At 45.0% G+C, this 23,156-nt stretch overlaps 1 protein-coding gene across 1 annotated transcript in view; it reads left to right on the forward strand.

The window, feature by feature from the left end:
- The window catches only part of LOC6497632 (G protein-coupled receptor kinase 1), a 213,302-nt gene that overhangs the window by 121,372 nt on the left and 68,774 nt on the right, over positions 1-23,156 (forward strand). Inside the window, 4 exon segments of the mRNA XM_044716065.1 lie at positions 22,419-22,442; positions 22,444-22,570; positions 22,573-22,610; positions 22,671-22,826. Coding sequence (XP_044572000.1) covers positions 22,419-22,442; positions 22,444-22,570; positions 22,573-22,610; positions 22,671-22,826 — 345 coding nt within the window.

Raw genomic sequence — 23,156 nt, forward strand, 5'->3', positions numbered from 1 at the left:
ATTCTTCATAGGTCATCAGAGTGGTTTTAAATTAACGACACAGATGAGTTTTAACGACCTTTATGTAAGACTCTCACAGCCCCCAAAATTAGGACTGTGAGGTGGATAAAGGTGCCACTGAATTCCACGTACCACAAGGGTGGGTTCATAAAATTTTTAAACTCCTTTTGCCAGTTGTGTGCTCCGATAAAATTAATTCCACCATCGCTGTATAGATGTTTACATAAATGTCTACGTCCGATAAAGCGTTGAAGAGCCCTCAGGAAATATTAAGTATATATTCCTGTGACTGATTTTTAATGTATCGCCTGGGTCGCTAAACATATAAACAGTGCCATATAAGCCCTTATATGTACGATACCCGCGAAACCAGAAGGCCATTGAGTAAAAGGCGCCCGTGTAGTCGACATCCGTGGCTTCAAAGGCGGGGTGCAGCGTCAGATCCCCCATTAACTGCGAAGCAGGCGTTGGGCGATGTTCAAAGCATTGGACACATTGTCGCAGAGTCCATTTTACTGCTTCTTTTCCATTGTCTATACAGAATGTATACCGAACACTTGCTACTGTGAACTCGGTGCTTACGTCGGTATAATGCGTTTTGTGTAAAATAATCGGGATCTTTTCTGCTTGGGACAGCTGCTGGGCGTTCTATAGTCTCCCTTTGATTCGGATACTCCCAGAGCAGTCTAAAACAGGACAAAATCTCTGGAATCGGCTGATTTCTCAGTAAAGGATGTGACTTGCCAATAGGGCAGTTCTTACTCTCCCGAATTGATGTTGTATTCAGAGGTAAACACAGGCCGCATATGCTTGCGAAGAGCCGTCACTAAAGGCGTCTAGTTGATATGTCCCTGGTTCACCGGTCTGGTTACCAAGCCATCAACGAATTTGATATTCTCAATGTTTGGTAAGTGATTTAATAAATTCCACGGAATTCACTTGTAAATTTCTTGTTTGAGCCGTGTGCTGATCAGGAATGCGGCATAAAATCAGTGGGTGATTTGATCCATTGCTGCCAATTTTAGTGCTCATATAGCTTGATATTCATATAACTTGTTATTCATATAACATGAATATTCGAGTATTTCAAGTGTTCCGTATTAGTGTTATGACTAGAGATGTAGAACTATCGATGGCGCTACCGACAATATCGATAATTGGCCGCTATCGAGCCGCAATCGATAGTCTCAGACACGTTCGATAGTGACCCAACCACTATCGATGGTGCCTTCGATAGCTGGCTTTCTCACATCGCTAAATAATTTCAACATTCGCTTGTGTAAAAATTGAACAATTTTGTGTAAGATTGACGGCAATTAAAATGGAACTAATTATATGGATCGCTTTTTAAAAAAGTATGTTTAATGTATTCTACATAAGTATTTTAATGGATAAAGTGGAGAATTTATGGTACGCGGCGGAGGTCCGCAACGCCTACTGCGCCAAGTTCAGAAAAGCAAGGCTGCGATTGCACCAGCACAGACTCTGAAAAGGATTTTGTACCCATTAAGCAGAGTAACTCAAAAAGGAATAAAAGGGAGTAAGGAGGAAAATATTAACATACTCCTATTATTAAATCAAAACTTTTGGTTAAAAAAAAACAATTTTCTTGACAACTTAAAAAAATTTTAATGTCGGACGATAGTATCGGTGACTATCGATGTCACTATCAAGAATTTGAGAAAAACAATCGCCGACTATCGATGGCGCCGACTATCGATAATTCTCCACCTCTAGTTATGACCAGTTTGTACGTCGTCGACATATAATTCATTTAAGAGGACTGGAGATGCCAATGGGTTTCGATGTTGCTCATCTTAAGCAATTTGACGGAGCATGCGTATGGCTGTATACGGAGCTTCTGCTGCAGTGCCGAAATTGACAGTATTTGGACGGTTTTCGGCAATTTCATTTTGATCAATCCTCCATAATGCAGCTATGCATTCGGCAAACACGTAACGACGTAGCCTTTCGGTTCAAAGTAGTACATAATGCATTCCACACTACCTGAACTTTGGCAGTTGTGCTGTCTTCCTTTACAATAGCATGGTGTGGGAGAGTACATGCTGCGAAATAATATTGGCCCCGGGAAGTAATCATGTGAAGTCGAGCTTTTGCAGTGGTGACTTCAAAGAGTTGCTTAAGGTCAAAATATTCTTGGATGCTGAAGTGATATTTTTAGTTATGGTTGTTGTTTTTATTTATCCAGCTTTCTAAAAGATGGAACCTATTAAGTGCGAGAGACTTTCCGATGAATTTTTCTTTATCAAATTCAGTTTTTAACGGAAACCGGACCAAGTATTTTTAATTCGATTGTCTGGTGTGGTACGCTGGAAATGATCTTCGCAACATTGTTCTTCTGCTGTGTCCGTCCTATCAGAGCCAATTCGATCGAACTTGAAATTCCCTGTACCCAGAGCATCCAAATAAGTCTGATGACATCGAATAGTTACCACATGTGACTTTTATTGCTATGGTCAAAGACGATCCAACCTAATTGAGTAAGTTGAGCGATGGGTTGGTTTGGAGCTCCTTTCCGCAAATCTGGCAGCAAAAAATATGGTATTAGATCCATTCCAAATAAAGCGTCGATACGACCTGGCCTAGTGAAAGTGGGATCTGCAAAAAGTAATCCCTGAAGATGCTGAAAAGTATCAACATTGACATTGCTTCATTCGATTTAAGGACATAGGTTGGTCGCACTAGATGATGAAATTGAGTGTCTGTAAATGAGCTTTTAGAGAACTCTGTACTAAACGTACAGGTGTTCTTTAAGTAATCACCGATTCCGGTGATCTGAGCCGTGACTCTGTAACGTGGGAGTCCCAGCAACTGAGCGGACCGTTCGGTGATTAAAGTGCACTCAGAGCTATGATCGATTGAGGCTCGACCGGATAACTGCCGTTTGTCCGGTTTTGTTGTTGTGTATTTGTACTAAAGCTATGGCTAACAAAATGGATCGAGTGGACTCAGCAGCAGTATCCATCAGTACTGTAGTGGAATCTGAAGTTCGAGTAGGATCGGAGCCATCCATGGCAGCGTTCTGAGCAGCTGGTTACGGCATACGTCCTGGGGAAATGCAGCAGTGTACCCATTGTGACGATACCCCCATTGTTATCAATTTAAAATGCTGCTGTACTGCGATAAGGGATGAGTTATGCTGAAGCAATTTAGACAGTCTTTGTGTGATCGACAAAGTGGGGGCAATTGAAGTTTATGCAGATAATGGGCTCCGTGGTTCCAGTCGTGGTGTGGCACATGTTGCCCTGATAGAAACCCTTTTGCTTGGGATTTTGGTGTTGGAATTTTGTTGATTTGTTGACCGCCGGGCTCAGGGTAGGCTGAGATGATTTCCAGTTCTCAATGATGTTCATGCTGACGTGGCGATTGTTGAGGAAGGTTTCCAGGCTTTCGAATGTCACTGGAGTTCCCCAAGCAATGCTCCCAGTCTTTTACCGTTGATTTAGGCAGTTAAGCAATTAAATGACGGGCTATCCATTGCGTGCTATTAGTTTAGATATTAGTTTTGAACTTTCATAACCAAAACAGCTGTTCAGTTACCGAGCGTTTTCGGGAGCTATATTCAATGTTCTGAATATTGGCTTTAGTAAAAACAAGCACAGTTCAATTTCATACAATTTATTTAAAATGTTTTGGCTTTATACAAAGTGATATATGTATAGATGCGACTGCGAGGCGGTGAAGACCGAATTAGAAACAATACGCGGGAGCGCGGCTCAACGCTAGATGCTGCGGAGCGATCGAGAGAGCCCGGGAGAGAGCGAGACAAACGCTAGTGCATGACGGCAGATGCAGGTGGCCGATCGAATGCACGAGAGCTGGCGACGCGAACATAAATAAAGCAGCAGATACAATTTGTTGACTGCCCGTCTCGTAGCTCCGGACGCCGTCCTCGACAGCGCCACCCGACACACTCCGTCATCTCCGACGACCATTTCCGTCACCCTCGCCAGGGGCCACTTCATTAGAGGCAAGTTTTCGTCCTTCACCAGCACGATGTCATTTACTGCTATTCCTTGACCAGGGATGCGCCATTTGGACCGTTGCTGCAACAGGGTTAAATACTCTTCCTTCCATCTGGACCAGAAACACTGCTGAAGCAAGACGACGCGTTGCCAAGCATCTAGCCGATTTATGTTGAGTTTCGCCAGGTCTGGCTCACTAAAACTAGAAGGAGGCCCTCCATGCAGAAAATGATTAGGAGTCAGGACATCCAGATCTGCAGGTTTTTTAGAGAGAGAGACTAATGGCCTCGAATTAAACACTGCAGCAATATTGTACACCAGCGTCTGCAAATCGTTGGTCTTTAGTACAGCCGAGCCCACGACTCTATAAAAATGATACTTGGCGGTCTTAACAGCAGCTTCCCACAAACCGCCAAAGTGGGGGGAACGGGGAGGGATAAACTTCCACCCAACGGATTCTGGAAGGCAAAAATCCAAGACAGCTATCTGGTGCCATGAAATAGTCTCTTTAATTCACTCAACTGATTTTTGGCTCCAACGAAATTAGTAACGTTGTCGGACCAGATCTGTCGAGGCTTCTTCCTGATATATATATATATTCCTGATGCATATATGCCTAGATTTCCTGTGGCGGCCCGTGGTCCCAACTTGCTTTTTTATGAAGGCAACCAGTCCACCGAAGTGCTTGAGTCTGCTGCGACCGAGTTCCGGGCAGTGGCGTAGGATGTGCGCGACCGATTCCACCTCCTCCACATCCCTGCAGCTCCTGCAATAATCATTGTGGGGGACTGCAAGCCTGGCCGCGTGTTCGCCTATCAGCCAGTGCCCAGTAATTGCCCCAATCGCTAGGCTGCAGTCTTGTCTGGTGAGAGAAATAAGTCTCGCCGATCTTTTCTGAGAGCGTGCCGGCCAGATCAGACGTGAAGTTCTACAGGTCTGGAGATTACTACATTTCCTATTGGCTGCCAGGTCAAAAAACTCCCTGCACTTTATCCTGCAAGTAGCCAAGGGAATGCCTACAAGTTCTTTCTCCGGTTGAAGAGGTTTGGTAGTCCCTGCCCTAGCTAGTTCATCTGCAGCTCAGTTTCCTTCGTGATCCCTGCGACCGGGAACCCAAATGAGGTAGATGTCATGCTGTTCAACCATCTCGTTGAGAGATCTGCGACAATCATTGACTGTCCTGGAGTTGGACGAGAATCCGTCAAGTGCCTTGAGCGCTGCCTGACTATCTGAGAAGATGCATATTGTACCCCGATTGCCCCTTAGTGCTGGGGATTCCAGTGCTTCCCAAATGGCTACTACTTCAGCCTGGAAAACACGGCAGTGGTCAGGGAGTCTGAAGGACTCTTCTAGGCTCAAATGCTCACAAAAGTAACCGCCTCCCACCTGGCCGTTAAGTTTTGATCCATCTGTGTAGATATGAATGGAGCCCTCCGGTCCCGGTGTCCGGGCATCCCATTCCTCCCTCGAGGGGATGATTATTTTGTAATTAGTGGTGGGTTGGTCGACGGGCACGCAGTAGTCCATACCCCCTCAGGCATGAAGTGATGCAAGTCCAGTCTGGTGTGACCAAACTATTCTTACTCCATAGATTCGCCTCTCGAAATCTTATTGCCGCTAGGGTGGCTATCTTTACCCCCATCAGTTCTACCGGTAGTAGGTCAAGGATGATATCTAGGGCGTCCCTAGGCGTAGTGCGTAGACTGCCTGTTATACAGACCATAGAATAAGATTGGTCTGATGATCGCTGTGTATAACCATCTGACCATCTTTGGGGACATTCCCCATTTCAGGCCTACCGTCTTGCGGCAGGTATAGAGTGCAATTGCCGCTTTCTTAGTCCTATCTGCGGTGTTCAGCTTCCAGTTCAGTTTCCTGTCTAGTGTGATATCTAGGTACTTCGCACTATCACTAAGAACTAGTGTTTCCCCTAGGAGCTTCGGAAGCCCTTGATTTGGTATTTTGCACTTCCTGGTAAACAGCACGAGCTCTGTCTTGGACGGATTGACTGCCAGCCAGTTCCTTTGCGCCCAGGCCGACAGAACTTCGAGCTTCCCTGTCATTAGGTCGCATAGTGTTTGTGGGAATTTCCCTACGAAGGCAATAGCAACATCATCCGCGTACGTAATGATCTTACAGCCGCCACCCTCTAAGGATCGCAGTAGGCTGTTAACCGCCACGTTCCAGAGTAGTGGTGAGAGTACACCTCCATGCGGCGTGCCCCTCTTGACGTATCTTCGAATAGTCGAACCTCCAAGAGTAGCCTCGACACTCCTGTTGACCAGGATCTGCCAGGATCTGTCTATTTCAAGTCCCGTCAGTGCATCAATTATTCTATGTCTAGAAAAGCAACAAGTGCGTATTCCTTAAAGTTGATCGCTCGCTCGGCGATCATAGTGATTTCGTGCAGGGCTGTTTCTGTTGATCGGCCCCTTTTGTAAGCATGCTGAGAGCATGAGATGTCACTTGGGTTAATGATTAGTTTGAGACGGAGACTCAAGAGTCTTTCCATAGTCTTAAGGCCTTAATGCTGAGAGCATGAGATGTCACATGGGTTAATGATTAGTTTGAGATGGAGACTCAAGAGTCTTTCCATAGTCTTAAGGAGGAAGGATGAAAGACTTATAGGTCTGTAGTCCTTAGGGGTGCAGTGGGATGGTTAGCCCGCCTTGGGTATGAATACAACCTTCTTTGGTACCATACCAGTAGTGAAGACTGTCCTGAAGATTTTCTTGATCCATTTCTTCAGGTTTAAACCGGCCCTTGATAACTGAGCCGGTATAATACCGTCTGGGCCCGGAGATTTGAAGGGTTTAAAACTATCTATTGCCCATTTAAGATTTCTGTCTCTAAGTAGGTAGTTGAGTAAGCCCTGATGGCCCTGGCTACGCATCACCTGGGTTGTTTCTTCCGATGAGCAACCCGGGAAGTGTGCGTTGATAAGGGTCTCCAGGGATTCCTGGCTTGAGGTTGTCCACCGCCCATCCGTGTTCTTAATATAACCTACGATGGGGACTGTAGAGAATCTTTCTTAGGCGGCCGGCCTCTGATGTCTCCTGGATGTTGGTGCAGAAATTGGCCCAGGCAACCCTCTTTTCCTTTCGCAATTCCCTGTTATACAGCCTGAGTTCAGCTTTATAGGCCTCCCTCGTCTGTGTTGGTACGGTGCGCGTGGTTAAAGGCCCTACGTGCATTTTTCTTGAAAGTGGCTAGCGACGAGGTCAACCATGGAGGCTTCTTCGATCTGCTGCTACCTATTCTTTTCTTGGGGCAGGCCCTGTGGTATGCTTTTGCGCTCGTCGCAGTAAGCTTATCTACCATGGCGTTGAGGCCCTCGTAAGTCTCGATAATCTCTGAAGGTGGTTCACCTAGGGATCTATCTAGTATCTTTTTATAGAGCTCCCAGTTGCCTTCCTAGGATTTCGAACTGCTTGTTTGGTGAAGTTTTCAAAATTTACGGCTCAATGTAGCGGTGGTCTGAAAAGGAGTGTTTGTCTGGGACTCTCCAGCTGGTGATTGCATCAGCCAGGGAGTGCAAGAATAATGTAATGTCAAGAACCTCTCTTCTGTTCTTGACGACGATGGTGGGTTCTGAAGCTTAGAGCTGAATATAAAATCGAAGATTGACTCACCCCTCTCATTTGTGTCAGGGCTTCCCCACTGACTGTGATGAGCGTTGGCATCGCATCCTATTAGTAGGTCGATTTTCTTCCTATCGCTGTCTTCCACAAGCCGCCTGATTAGCAAGTGCGGTGGAGGTCCCAAGTGGTCATGACCCATATACGCCGAGCATATTCTTAGATGGCCGCCTGGGCCATCTATCAATGCGGCTACATGATCTTCATTGCTGAAATTTGGTAGCAAGAAAATATGAAGGCTCTTTTTTGCAAGTATGCATGCTCGCTTTTTACCTGTTACATCGGCTGTGCACAGCCTGAAATCCGACGCCCCCAAACCGAGAATCCTGTCTCCATGGATCCAAGGTTCTTGGATGAGGGCCACGTCAGCACCACTCTCTGCGAGATGGAGCAGGAGGGCGGCGGATGCCACCTTACTGTGATGGAGGTTTATCTGCAGGAATGTCAGGGACATCCTTTAGATTTTGCACCACAGTGACCTCAGCCTCGGTGTCGGAGCCTAGCAGCGAGTCCTCCTCCATACCGACGCCTCCAAGAGCCCTTGCCAAGTCACTCTCCTCCGAGGTGTACCCTTCCAGAATGTCCTCCTCCACATCTGACATTCCTTCTTGGCGGACCTCTTCGGTCGGTTCCCCCAAGTCTGGCTCTTGTGCGTCTATCCCCAAGTCGATGCCTCCTGGCTTACTCTTCGCATCCGACTTGTAGATCCTCACCGCAACGTGCTCGAACCCGTACTTAATACGGCTACCAGCACCCTCCAGGATCCTCGCAGTCTCCTCATTTAAAGTGAGGACAACCTGCCTTCTTAGTCCCACTGCTTCCTTCACCTTGGCGACTCTCCAGTCCGCCGTAGGGAGTGTGGGATTGCACATCTTGACCATGGCCAGTATGGTAGCAGGGTTCGCCGGCTTCTCTGTCAGCCATACACGGGCCCTCGGTTTGCTGGGGATCTTGACCCAGTCCACCGCCTCCAGACTGGCTCCTGGGTAAACCTCTCCAAGCGACGCAATCATTCGCTTGTAGAGGCCTACAGACCTCGCATCTTGGCACGCTATCACCTTGATGCTACCCTGGTACCACCCTGCGTCTTCGCAGTCCGGTGGAGGTCCTCCGCTCTTGAGCATCTCCGCCATGAAGCGCCCATGCAGCTCATTCACCACCCTCCGCCAAAGCTCCTTGGGGATCAGGCCATCTTTGGAGCCGTTGTCAACAACCCCAATGATGGTCCTACCCTTAGTAACTTCTGCGAAGGATCTGATACTCTGTTGCGTCTGCACCTTCTTCTTCTTCGCTAGGGGAGCTCCACCATCATTCGACCTCTGCCTCTTCGCACTTTGGGCGCTATCCTGGGCAGAGTCGCCTACTCCTGTCGGCTTTTTCGGATCCAGTCTCACTCCCGCTTTTGCTGGCTGAAAGTCAGGCAGGATTTCCCTCGCCCACTTTATTATCTCAGCCTGATCGGGGTTGGATTCCGCCGATGGGTCTGCCCTCATCAGAATGAAGGCCGCTCTCCTATCCTTATAGGAGCCTTTCCGCTGCAAGGAGCCAGCAGTCGCCAGACCGGGGCCTTCCTTAGGGATACCGCCGGTGCAAGAGGAGCTCGACCTTGGGATCTTGCCCCCCACACCGTTCCCCGTGGTCCCATAGTGGGCCCCGTTTTGGGGGTCGGTGCCTTGGCATCTCCCCCTACACCGGCGCAGCTCGCCTCCGGACGTTGTCCCTCAGTGGGGGCTTCGCCATCCCAGCATCTCTTTGTCCTCTGTCTGCCTTGGAGATTGACGGATCCGTGATCCCATTTTCGGACTTTCTTAGGGAGTTCCGTTCTCCACTATTTGTTTTTGTTTTAATATTGCAGTTCATTTTTGGACCCACGAGTAGGCGGGAAAGGGTTCGTCCATCATGACATAGCCCGCTTATCATGATAAGCCTGATTGAAACTAAGGGGTCTGCCGGTCCCCCAGAGTCCGCATGTTAACGTCCGTGCACACTCGAAGCAATCCAAACTGATCCAAAAAGGGGGATAACGAAGCCAGCGAATTGGAGGAGGCAACCAATTCTTACAACGTCCAAGTCTGCAACGTCCTTATTTCATCACCCAAATGAGCGCTCTCAACTGCCCACAAAAGCATCATGAACGGTAATTCCTTTATGCCGAACCCGTCTGCCAAACTTATAGACGTACGCAAACACTCGCTGAAGAGTTGGAAAGGAGTTAGCGTACTTGCATATCGCCACTCCATGGAACTCGTCAGATTTTGGATGGTTGACACGTGGTTAGCGAAAAAAACCATAAAACCTGGCAGGCTCATTTCGAATCCACGATAACACGGTTGAAGAGTCGCACCAACAAAAATACTTTCCTCTGTAAGCGTCTAGACTATGAACCTCTGCCATCATTCTCGCCAACAACTCAGCTCCAGCCAGCTTCAACTTCGGCACACTTAACGTCTTAAGAGGCGATACTCGAGATTTTGCACATAGAAGGCGGCTCTCAGCCCCTGGCGACCTGGAAACTATGTAGACACATGGTCCGTAGGCTTCAATGCTGGCGTCACAAAATCCATGAATCTTCACAAGTGCTCCAGACGTGAGTGCCAGCCGAGGAAATTCTGCACGTTGGTTGTGACTAAAGCTCCGGCAGATCTCTTGCCGCTCGGTGTAAAAACCCTGAGGTAAGCTTTCATCCCAAGAAAGATGCTCTCGGCACAGCTTCTGCAAGAATATTTTTGCTTTAGTAACCACTGGACCAACAAGGCCCAGCGGATCGTATAACCACTCTATTAATGACAGGACAGAATGTCGAGACGGCTTCAAAGTGGACTGAAAAGAAGAAAACGAAAGCAGCAGCTGATCACTGGAAGGATCCCAAGCCAATCCTAACGATTTCGTGAAGTTGATGCCGTCATCAAAAGTTCCAACACGCACGCCGTCCAACACGCTAGGGATATTGGAGCACCATTTCCGCAGCTGAAATTCGCCCATGGACAGAAGCGCTGAAATCTGCCCTAAAATGCCAACAACCTCCTCCTTGCAGCTGCCACCAGAAATAAGATCATCGACGTAAAAATCTCCAAGCAAGATTTCCGATCCCACTGGAAAGTCTTCCACCTCGTCCTTAGCCAATTGGTGCATCGCTCGCACGAATAGATAAGACGCAGGCTTTGTTCCATATGTAACAGTGTCCAATTTATATGTTTGTAGCTCCTCCAGAGGGGAATCTCGCCACAGAATGCACTGCAAGAAGCTGTCAGACGGCGCCATCCTCAAAAACGGTACATCTTACAAATGTCGCCAGTCAGCGCTACCGGATGCGAACGAAACCTCAGCAGGATGTGAAAAAGCTTAGGTTGGATGACCGGCCCAGCCATTAATATGTCCTTCAAAGAATAACCGGAGGTGGTAACAGCGGAACAAGCTTAAAAACGGAACAAGCTTAAAAACCTTGGGCAGGAGTTTATTATATGAGAATAGCCATTACAAATCATGCATGCGGACGAGTTGGTAATCACAAATGCAGAGTTACCTGGATGAAAGGGTCTACGCCGCCCTACCGCATGGTTTGGTGCATACGATGTCGTCGGCAAATCCATGCTCTTCAAAGTCCGGCATCTCAGCTCTAGAAAACTGGCGATGGACTCCCACGTTTGAATTGAATCCAAGGAATCCGAGTCAGCTTGCATTTCCTTCCACTTAGACTGCGTGGCATCATCAACCTTCTGCAACAGCACTTGGATAATGATGCAGCTAGTAATCTGCTTCGTCGCTCCCATGCTTGCCAGGGCTCGCATATGCGAATTAAATTTGTCCGAAAGCTCGCGAAGCCTCGTCGCCGATGCGGACTCTACGGCCCTCAGATTCATTATCTCATTAACATGAGCTTGAAAAATGAGCCTGCGATTACTAAACCTTTTGTTTACCAGCTCCAATGCGACGTCATAATTGTTGTCCGTGAGCTCCAACGATCAAACAGTCTCCAAGGCAGATTCACGAAGGCAGGACCGCAACCTTTGAAGCTTCTCGACCCGACCGATGAATGGGTTTGTGTCCACCATGGTCGAGAACAGTGACCGAAATTCAAGCCACTCCGCATAACCTCCTCTAAAAGTGGGCACTGGCAGTGGCGGCAAAGTCTAAAAGGTTCTGCCAAACGATGGATCGAAATTGGTGGCAGAAGCCTCGTCGCCGATGCGGACTCTACGGCCCTCAGATTCATTATCTCATTAACATGAGCTTGAAAAATGAGCCTGCGATTACTAAACCTTTTGTTTACCAGCTCCAATGCGACGTCATAATTGTTGTCCGTGAGCTCCAACGATCAAACAGTCTCCAAGGCAGATTCACGAAGGCAGGACCGCAACCTTTGAAGCTTCTCGACCCGACCGATGAATGGGTTTGTGTCCACCATGGTCGAGAACAGTGACCGAAATTCAAGCCACTCCGCATAACCTTCTCTAAAAGTGGGCAGTGGCAGTGGCGGCAAAGTCTAAAAGGTTCTGCCAAACGATGGATCGAAATTGGTGGCAGAAGATGCGTTGATCAGCGTCGAACTTGCCGGCAACAAATTGGAGCGCCTCATAATCTCCTGATCCAGGATGAAGCGTGCCTCCCTCGCTGCGTCGTTGAAGTTGACGCGCAAATCGCTCCTGAGTTCTGCAACATCCATCTCGGACAGCTCCTTGTGTGTGCTCTTGAAATCCGCAACGATTCCCTCCAATTCGCTGAGCCGCACATTTAACATCGCCTCCGGAAATGTCTCCACTGATTTCAAGGAGGACAACCATCCTTAAAGATCCTCAAAAAGGACAGCTGCATTTTGGCTCAGGAATACTTTCCTTCCCGGAGAGGCACAATCGAAAAACGGATTCATTTTCGCACCAAAAAATTTATTTTATTTTTTTTATTTATTGTCAGCTTACGACCCACTGTTCCACTTCTATATAACGGGGTAATATATGTACAAGCGATTGTAGCACTCTGCAAACAGCGTATTTATGTATGTCAACACATGCTAATATTTTTCGCACATATCACAAACCGAATAAAGTTTTTTAATTTGTTTATGTTTATATGTTTTTAGCCGCGCATCTCAAATTTTCAACGAAACATAATTTAACAACTTATTTTTCTATGCACAATCACGTCGGGGTTCACCAAGTTACCGAGCGTTTTAGGGAGCTATATTCAATGTTCTAAATATTGGCTTTAGTAAAAACAAGCAAAGTTCAATTTCATACAATTTATTTAAAATGTTTTGGCTTTATACAAAGTGATATATATATAGATGCGACTGCGAGGCGGTGAAGACCGAATTAGAAACAAGACGCGGGAGCGCGGCTCAACGCTAGATGCTGCGGAGCGATCGATAGAGCCCACGAGAGCGGCGACGCGAACATAAATATAAAAGAAAGTGATGTCACGAACTCAATAAATTATTGCCGGCCAAACTTTTTTCCGACGGCTGCTTGACCCGACAACGACTAACCAGAGATAATTATATTGAACTTCATTTATTTATTCTCTTTCAATTTACTAAAGGTTTTCTAAGTTACTTAGAGTAGTATTTGTTAATGGGTCAGCTTGAATTGTGGTTCATAAAGCACAACACTCTCAAGAATGATCCTATGAAGTAGCATGACCTCAGCACAAGTACGATGCACCTACAATAAAGGTAGATTTAAGAATTTAAGCCAGCAACGACATGCTAGAAGGCGATCATCCGGAATAAGAGAAACTGTTTTTTCACAGATGTAAAACTCATTTGCTGAACCGCGTATTGCGGACTCCAAACGCTGAAGAATATTCGGTCGGTCGAACCAAAACAAACAAAGAGTCTTTGTGGTGAAGGGATCATCAAACTCTTTTGACGTCCGATTAATAAAAGCTAGTGTTCATTAAACGACAGCTTGTGGCAGAAAAGGACTCTAAGATCGTTCTTTAAGGAAACCCGATCTAAATCGTAATGCTCAAGTGAGTACAAAATGACAAGAGGCACACTGCGATTAAACATAATAACCTTACACTTGGATTAGTAAAGTGAGAGAAGATTGTTAGAGCCCCACAAAAAGACTTAATCAAGATCCAGTTGCAGATGAACCAATAATCTAAAAAAGAACAACATCATCACCATACATCAGTTCAATAGCATAGCTTACGACATTAGGTATTTCGTTAACAAAAAGGACAAATAAAAGAGGTCCTAAGTGACTGCCTTGCGGGACACCAAATGTCACGTTTATAATTTGTGATGTGATGTTCTTAAACAAAAAACGCTGCGTACGATTCGATATACATATATAGTCATTAACCATATGATTTTTGGAAAAAAAATATAAGATGGAGTTTCCGTAGAAGGAGACGATGATTTACTGTATTGAATGTTTTGCTATAATCAGTGTAAACAACTTCGGTTTTTTTGCGGTTCAGATAACCCCTTTAAGCGACCGAAAAGAATTCAAGTGGATTGGTGTAGTAGAGCGATACTCTATAAAACCATGCCATATTTTTTTTTCAATGATGTTGCAGTTGCGATGTTCCATGTTTCTGCAGCAGCTTGAGAATCGCAGATAACTTAGCAATTCCGCGATAGTTTTAAAAAAGTGCTTTGGTACCTTTCTTATAAAGCGGAGTTATAAATAATTCATTCCATCGCTTGGGAAGGCATGAAAGGTCCCAAGGATAAATTGATTAAGAAAATAATAAGATAGCATAGGATATCTGAGCAGTACCTAAGAATATAGCAAAAGAAAATATCAGGACCAGCTGGATGAGAGAGCATTAGAAACATCAACCGTAGCGGGGTAATCTGTGTCGCCTCAATATTCTGTTTACCAGAATCTGTCTAATGGCGTGCACTGTGTGCATTTCTATATCTTTGAATTTCTATAACTTTTCTCCAGCTTTAGATAGCGGTGGGTTAAGATAAAGCGTTTGTGGATGACCCCTCAACTGGTGATATAGTCTACCAGTGAGTCAGAGTATAGGGTGACATTTAAAATCACCCGTCTATTTATAGTGATAACGCTAGGCTCGCAGCCTCTATATATATATTGTATTAATGGCAATAACCACGCTCCGACTAATGACCAACTGACCGGAGCGAGCAAAACCAGCGGGGACAGCACAAACCCAATACCAAGCGATCTGATTCAGCAGGCCCAGAACTAGTACCTAGCACGTACTTTCTTCAACATTGATCTTACTAACATTGATGAGCTAACCATAAGCCACAACATATGTATGTAATTATCTGATCTTAATAAAGATCACCAGGTCCATAATAAAGACAATTGCGAATTCAGAGTAAATCGGTTCGTTACTCACTTTCAAGTTACGGTACATCATCAATCATCAATACGGTACAATAATCAGACCCACTAACCTATTGGCACACCTAGTAATAATTAGCAATAAGCATGAAACAATATCCAACCTAATAACCCAGCTCTTGTAGACGGCGCCTGAAGCAGAAATCAGCATTCTCAGCGGGAAGAGTGACCGACTGACCGAGGCAAGCAAAACCCAAGCAAAAACAAGCAATGCATAAACAAGCAATCTGAGTCAGCAGACTCAGAGGTGGGTGACCCTGGCATTAACATTAGTTTTAGCACGTCCATAACATTGACCTTCCTTAGATTTAATCATGTATAATTTAGAATCTTATATAAGAATTGTTCTTCTGAAATAAAGATAGTTGCGAAATCAGAGTGAATCGACTCGTTACTCAGTGTCTGAACTACGGCATTTAATCATAATAATAATTAATTTAATAATAATAATAATCAATTTAATAAATCAACCTACTTCGAGTGATCCTGTGTAAAACGGTTTACAAGTAGGACTCTCTAAAAGCTATCTACTTCGCGTGGCTCCAGTGTAAACGGACCACCAGTAGAACTTTCATCATCGAACCTACTTCAATTGGCTCCTGTGTAAACGGACCACAAGTAAGGCTTCATTATCTACTGTACTTCAAGTGTTGCTCCCGTGAAACGGACCACAAGTAGAACCCGCGGTACCCAACCTACTTCGAGTGTTGCTCCCTTGAAACGGACCACAAGTAGGACCGGCCGATAAGGAATCAGCCGACACCCCGTACCATCTGTACTTGAGGAGCACCAACCCAGGACTTCAAGTATCTCACATGAACTTCATCCTGATCACAGCAAGGGCCTGGTGATCCCGATCAGCCCCATGAAGAATCTAGGTACATTTAGTTAGAACTTATACGTTCTTTGACTACGACTCCGGGACCTACCGTTATGCCCGCGAGTTCAAATTCGACGTAGTGGCCGCATAACGCTCTACAGACGAACAATACTCTTCACTGCGTTGCACACTTTTGACCAAAATTATAATACCCTCTGCAAGGGTATACAAAAATTATTTTATAAATTTACCAACGAAGATATTAATTTAGATTAGCCTGAGGCGGTTTTTTCGTAAGATGTCAAAATTTCTAGCTTAGAACGGAAAATTCTTGATCAATAAATATTGGCCCAAGCTGCCAAAGGCGATGCTGTTTGAAATAACCAATAAAGATTCTAACCAATAAAGAAGAAGGTGCAGCGGCGGGCTTATCAGCAGTTTCTCTGCTGGTTTTCGCATGCGCTTTTTTGAAGAGCTAGACAATAACTCATCTTGCATTTGTATCCGTTCCCCCGCCTCGCCTCTTGCTAACGAAATGATAGAAAACTGCACTGTTCTGAGCTTCTATTGCTTAGCTTCACTTTTGCTTTTATTTTTGTCATCGATTTGAGTGGCTGCGGTTTTGGGGTTAAATTGAACCCAAAATAATAAATTGAAATGCTACTGGATCTGCTTCAAGCAGGGAGAGGATGCTGCGGAGTCAATCGGAAGTGACGTGTCAGAAAATGGAGGTCCTGCATCGGAAGAAAAGGGCTGCGATGCAGACCAACGACTCTACTATTCTAACCCTCGAGTCAATGGAGAAGCGTTTGCGCGATCGATTCACTACGCTGCAGGAGGAATTGAAGGAGTTAAACTATAGCGAAATCGAAAGCTATTTATATTGGAAGTTCTCTCAGCTGGCTACGGACGTGCACGTTGACATCCAGAAAAATGTTGCCAAGCATATCATGACCAATGGTGCTTGGGATTACACCTACACCTACAGGCCTTTTCCCTCGTTGCCGATGCCAAGATTAAGCGGCGGCTATGCCGAGAGGCCGGATTTCTGTGTTTAGGACGACTATTGACAGTCATTCGTACTTGACCAAGATGGAGAAGCTCAGGTGGCTCATTTCATGCCTGCGGGACTCAGCCTTGGAGACTATGAGAGCGCAGGAGATTACTGACGCTAACTATGATTTTTCCCTTGATCTTTTGCGCAACCGTCCAGGCTCACATCAACGAGATCCTGCAGCTAAGAGTGGTTGAGCCGGGATCCGTTGCAACTGTTCGGAAGTTATCCGACCGATTCAATGGTCAAATGCGGGTCTTCATGAGTTTCGGGACGTGGAGCGAAATTCAAGGGTTCCTCCTCATCCAGATCATGTTCCAAAGGCTGGACCCTGCCACAAAGGACAAGTGGGAAGACTCTCTCGCAGGAAGCAATGATGTCAGCGCTGAAGTAGTGTTCTTGGCAACCGCCAACATTCTCGATCAGGTGCCTTCCTTCCGTGCCGAACGCTACTTGACTCCGCCTCACAAGTTCATCTCCTACCATCACGGCTGGCCAGCCAACTTTAGCTTCATCGGTCCAAATGCTCTGTAGCAGTGACTGGCCATGGAGACGCTGAATTCACTATGGATGAAGCATCGGTTAATGTTTGCCTGAAGTCACGTCTATCCACGTATTCTGTTTACAATGAGGCAGTTGTGGCAGCTCATATATATCATAGAGCGTTAACTTGGCGTGAACATAGATGTCTCCAACTGGAAGGTTCCTGCCAATGTGGTTCTGGCCGATCCGAACTTCCACAGAGCGTAGTGTGTGGATTTGCTGATTGGGGCCGTTCAAGTATTACGTGATACTTATTTCTGGTTTATTCACCTCTCAAAGACACAATGATAACGCATGATATGAACCAAACCCCCCTATGAAATACGTGCTATATTGAAACACCCCCCCATTTTTCATTTTTTTCATTTCATTTTTTTAAATGAAATTGTTTTTCAAATATGTAGCTAATATTTGCTAATATACGCAAAGGTATAAAATTCTGACAACTTTACAAACGAAATTCCAATTGCCGCGCGCTGTTTGAAATTCGTGAACAGTACATAAACGTCAATTATTGAAAAAAGTTATTTTGTGAAAGGAGATAATATCACGTGACCATGGGCTTCGACCCCTCCCTCCCCCAGTGTGAAGTTTATGATCATTTAGAGAACACCCTCCCACCCCCATGAGTGTCACGTAATACTTGAACGGCCCCATTGAAGCAAGCCTGTTTTTTAATCTGCTCTCAGTTGGGCAAATCCAGCTACGAGACGGTCTGCCTCTTGTGCAGAAGACGCGTTTTGGATTGGTAGTTTATGGAGGAGGTGGCACCCAAGGGAAACTCGATTGGCCAGTAAGGCTGCTGACTCCGCAAAAAACTATTGACGATCGCTTCGATTATCTTCTCCACCAATTCTGGGAACTGGAACCCTGGACTGCGCCGATCGTTCAGGGTACTAAGGAGGAGCTCCATTGCGATGCCCTTTTGCCATGCACCACGTCCGTCTTGATCAGGTGCTTATTTTGTTTGACTTCCCATCAACCTATACCTTGCTTCGGTTTTGGTCTCACCTAGTCGCTTTGACGGGAGACATTTACAAGATAGAACGCTGTAAGTTTTCAAGCTCTACACCGTTACGTAAGGAATAAAGCCAGCGTCTTTTCTATCCGTTCGCTCAATGCACCAGCTGGCTAAGGATGAAGGTGACTGTTTTTCCATTGGCTCTGTGCTATCAACCAAGATTTTTATGTGGACGACCTCATTTCTGGTGCCCCAAAGAAGACCGAAGCGGTTAATAAATAGCTCAGACATCGAGCCCGTTGAACAAGGGTCAGTTTCAATTAGGAAATGGAACTCAAACATTTCTGACGTTTTGGAAGGAGTGCCCGAAGGGATAGGGAGTTATACTTAAACTTGACGATGGCAGTCCGATCACTAAGACTCTTGGATTAGCATGGAACTTCTGAAAGAAGATCTCAAAGCAATAAGATCAAAGGTCTTATTGCAGCAGCTGTGCATAGACAATTTTTCATGGGATCTAGCGGTCCTTAATCCCTTCTCTCGAAAAGTTGCAAATCTGTTTCACTTTTGATCAAACTCAGTAAAATTTTTTCGCTTAGTCATTCCATGGCAAGAAAGTTTGGAGGTCCACGGATTCTGCGACGCTAGCTTAGATCTAGCTGCGCGCCAGGACCTTTTTGGCTACGCCGCCACCCAGGAACATGGCCTCATTGTCAAAGTTTGCCAATTCGTTGCCCGCCCTGTAGAAAGTGTTGGCATACATTTACAAACTTTGCCACGTCGCGAAGGGATTTCTGTCGGAATCTCAAAGGAGGAACCCATCTGCTGTTGCGCGTCGTCCAGCTTACCGAGTTAAGGAAGAGATAAGCTTACTAAAATGGCGCAGATTACTTCCACCCTCAAGCCGCTTGCCTGGATGCTCCGTTTGTGGATGATGCTGGTTTGCTTCGTGTTGACGAGCGATTGCGGAACTTTGCGCTGGATTTTGATGGACGTCATCGATCATTTTTCCAAGAGGCCATCCCGTCACTCTGCTACAGTGACTCATTAGACTAATTAGAAGAACCGTTTCCTTGTCTACTAGAGCATGTCATGGCTGATCTTCCGACCGAGAGAGTTAAAGGATTCCAAAGCTTTAATGTAACAGGTGGGGATTTTTGCGGACCGTTTTTCTACAAGGCAAAGGCTTGGAATAAGGGCACTATCAATGTTACGTGAGCGTATTCATCTGCTAAAGTACGAAGGCAATCCATTTGGATTTAGTTAAGGCCAAAGCTGTCGTTTCTGAGCGCGCTCCAACGATTAATTTGTACGCGACGTAAAACTTGTGGGTGCCAAGAGTGAGCTGACGAGTGGAAGCGAAGATTCCTCAGCAAGGATCACCAGACTTCTCTGCACGAGTTTTGCCTACCGGAATCTATCAAGTGGCGGTTTATTCCTCCACGCTCTCCCCATTTTGACGGTCTGTGGGAACAGCAGTATAGACGGCGAAACACCACCTAATCGGGCAGTTGTACCCCAATCTTGGCTACGAGGACTTTATGCCGTATAAAGTTAATCATTAATTATAGACCCCTTGTGTCGATTTCAGAAAATCCTGCAGACCTAGATAAGCCAACTCCGGCTCATTTTATAATAACGGCCCGCCCTTGCTTCTGGTCAGGATACTAAAGCTGGTTCCTGGGCGTGACGGCAGCGACCGTGAAGCATACTGAAGACAGCGAACGACTAAGCGTGCGGTGTCAAGGTTGAGTCTGCTGCCCTTCAAGGATTCTGTGAAGGTCCAGCGGGGGGAGGATGTTGGGCCAAGCAGCCAAAGGCTGTTTGAAATAATTTGTAAAATTCTGAAACAGAGGAGCAGCGGCGGTTTATCAGCAGTTTCTATTTTTGTTTTTTCTTTTTCCCTCATGTGCTTTTGTGGTATTTGTAGTCCAGGCGCTTTTGAAAGCTTTTTTGTAGAGCTGCTGCACGCTAACTCATCTTGCATTTGTGATCATTATTTAATATTAAACCTAACCCTAGCTTATCTATTGCGGCGAAGCGGGGCGAATTCACAAAAGAGCGCAACTCTCTTTCGCCTCCCGCTCCGCCCTATGCCAACTTAGTATATATTCAGTTTATATTTTTCATTAATTTGTCTATTACACAGGCCGACAATTTCCAACTTTTTTTTCCTCCACGCATAATTTACCTTCTCCATAACCTTTAAGCTCCCTGATCCAAAGTCCAGAAGCAAACTCTTCTATAGGTTCTATCACCCATGGTTTCCGTGGTACACCTCAGAGAAAGAAATTGATCAAAGTTTACATACATATATTGAATGATGTTGGCTGCGTAATTGCGATGACCATCATTGTTTTTAGTGCATATCATTTTTGAAATGTATGTGTACCAACTAAATTAAAAAATGGTAATTATTAATCTGTATTAACTCTACACCTGCCCGTGAAGGGCCTCCATCCGGCTTGAACAACTGGCAGCCTCCGCCAGCTTGTGAACTGCTCTCTTAAACACAGCTCCAGAGCTAGTCCTCATTACGGCAAACTTGACCATCCGTCCGCGCCGGCGTGAGTTTCGAGGACCCCTGGCGGTGATCCATTGTTGGGGCGGCTGGTATACTCCTGCGACCAGAACAGATCGCCCTTCCCGATGTCCTCCTGCTCCAATGCCACTTTTTCAATGTCGTCTCACACATACTTTAATACCTTAGTTTTGCAACGAATATAGACGCAGGCTACATAGGCTCTCATAGATACGTCAAAAAAGGCACGAATTTGAATTGGTGACATCGGCTTACTCATCACAAATCTTGGTATTGAGATATCTTCCTACTGTGACAAGGCAAAGCAGAAATTTGTTCCTCGCTGATTCCAAATACAATGGAGTCGACTCATCCCAATCTAGCTTATTAAGCCAAAGTTCTGCAACAGGATCTTTCCTTTAATAAGGATCGGGCTTAATAAGCCAAGGGAGTCGAATAGATTTGATGGTCACCGAAAGAATGTCCCGTAGTCGCCCTTTGACCCATGACTGAAGTAATAATTTCAAATTATACTTCATTATCTTTAATTGCTCTCGGATGCAGTAACTTCAAGCGAGTTTAAAAACCACTTACTCAATTTAAACACAGCCGTTTTTGAGAACCTGAGTTACTTCAGACTTAAGTGTCTTTAGCTCCTCCACGCAACCAGCACCCGTTAACTCAGACCAGCACCCGTCAGTACTCAGTGGTCTTTTCTCTGTTTCGTTCTGTTTCGAAGCTCCGCTCGAAGTTAGCTTTCCTTTCTTGTTTAAAGTTAAAAGTGCAAGCGATATGACATTCTTCTAGGTCTAGAATTTTCAAACCAAAATCTTTAATGTGAGTGAACTTAAGCAGCATATTGTGCTGTCAAGCGACAGGAAAACGGCGCTAGCGCAGTAAAGTCCGACTTGGTATCCATGGCACTGCCTTAAGAAACTGCAGGTTCTGTAATGTATTCCTCAGATGTTGTTGCATTGCATAGATCGAGTAATTTAGCTCAAGTAATTTATGCGTATGCATAGGAAAAAGCTTTTCTATATAATCGCGTTGGACATTTGCGTTGTCTTGTTTAGGGACATCGCAGTAGTTGCGTGAGGCGTTTTGTTAAATACTTATTTGATATCGATGATCTTTGGTTGCCAGTTGTCTCTTTTTGAAAATAATCAGAAAAAATGCTTTGAAGTTGTTAGCAATCGGCCCCCGAGTATGTTGAGGAATTCAAAAAATTCGGGTTGCGAATTATGTTGCCGCTGAATGACTGTTTAGCGGGTTCCCGCTCATCGATCACTTTGCTGATATTCCTGCCTGACATTCTTGGATGACCCAATGAAGATCTTGCTGCTTTGAAGAATACTATCGGTTTGGTTTTGGATTGTGCGAAAACCATTATGTATGTTTCTGAGAACGTGTTGCTGTTATCGCTTCTACCGACTCTTGGGTCCTTTTTGTTGGCCAAGCCATGATCGGTGGCTAAATCACTTATATCTAACCTTAAACATTTACTTTTAGTTGACATCGATTATTGCAAAAATTTAGAATATATATTTTTTTTTTTGACTGATTATTTCAGTTGTCAATGAACGATTTCAGTGTGCCATCGGATTATAGGACGAGGAGGCTTTGGAGAAGTTTACGGATGCCGAAAAGCAGACACCGGAAAAATGTACGCCATGAAATGTTTAGACAAAAAAAGGATTAAAATGAAACAAGGTGAAATGTTAGCTTTAATGAGCGCAACATGTTACAAGCCGTAAGCACGGGAGCGTAAGTTAACAGCGCATTATATGTTTTTTTATGCTTTTAATTAACCTATATCTTGTAGATTGACTGTCCTTCATAGTTTGCATGACCCTACGCTTTTCATACACCAGATAAACTTTGCTTTATATTGGACTTAATGATCGGTGGTGATTTGCATTACCACTTATCTCAACATGGGGTTTTCAATGAGGACGAAATGAAATTCTATGCTGCTGAAGTAAATTGTATTTTTTAAAAGTGTCAACAAAACAAACCTCTACGCATAATTTTACCGACACTTTAATCTTTATGCTTCCCTGATTAAGGCCAGAATAAACATAGTTCTATCACGATCTGGTTCCATGGTACACCTAAGAAAAGAAATAAATAAAAAATTATATATATGAAACTGTATTTTTTTTACTGTGTATTAATTTATACATAAAATAAATTTCATAAGTAATTACATGGTATAAATATACATGTAATTAATTGATATACTTTGTATACTTTGAATTAAGCATAAAATTGTACAGCTAAATAATTAAATATATGGTAATATTTAAAG

This window comes from Drosophila ananassae, chromosome 3R (assembly GCF_017639315.1).
Source record: "Drosophila ananassae strain 14024-0371.13 chromosome 3R, ASM1763931v2, whole genome shotgun sequence".
In the NCBI taxonomy this organism is placed as follows: domain Eukaryota; kingdom Metazoa; phylum Arthropoda; class Insecta; order Diptera; family Drosophilidae; genus Drosophila; species Drosophila ananassae.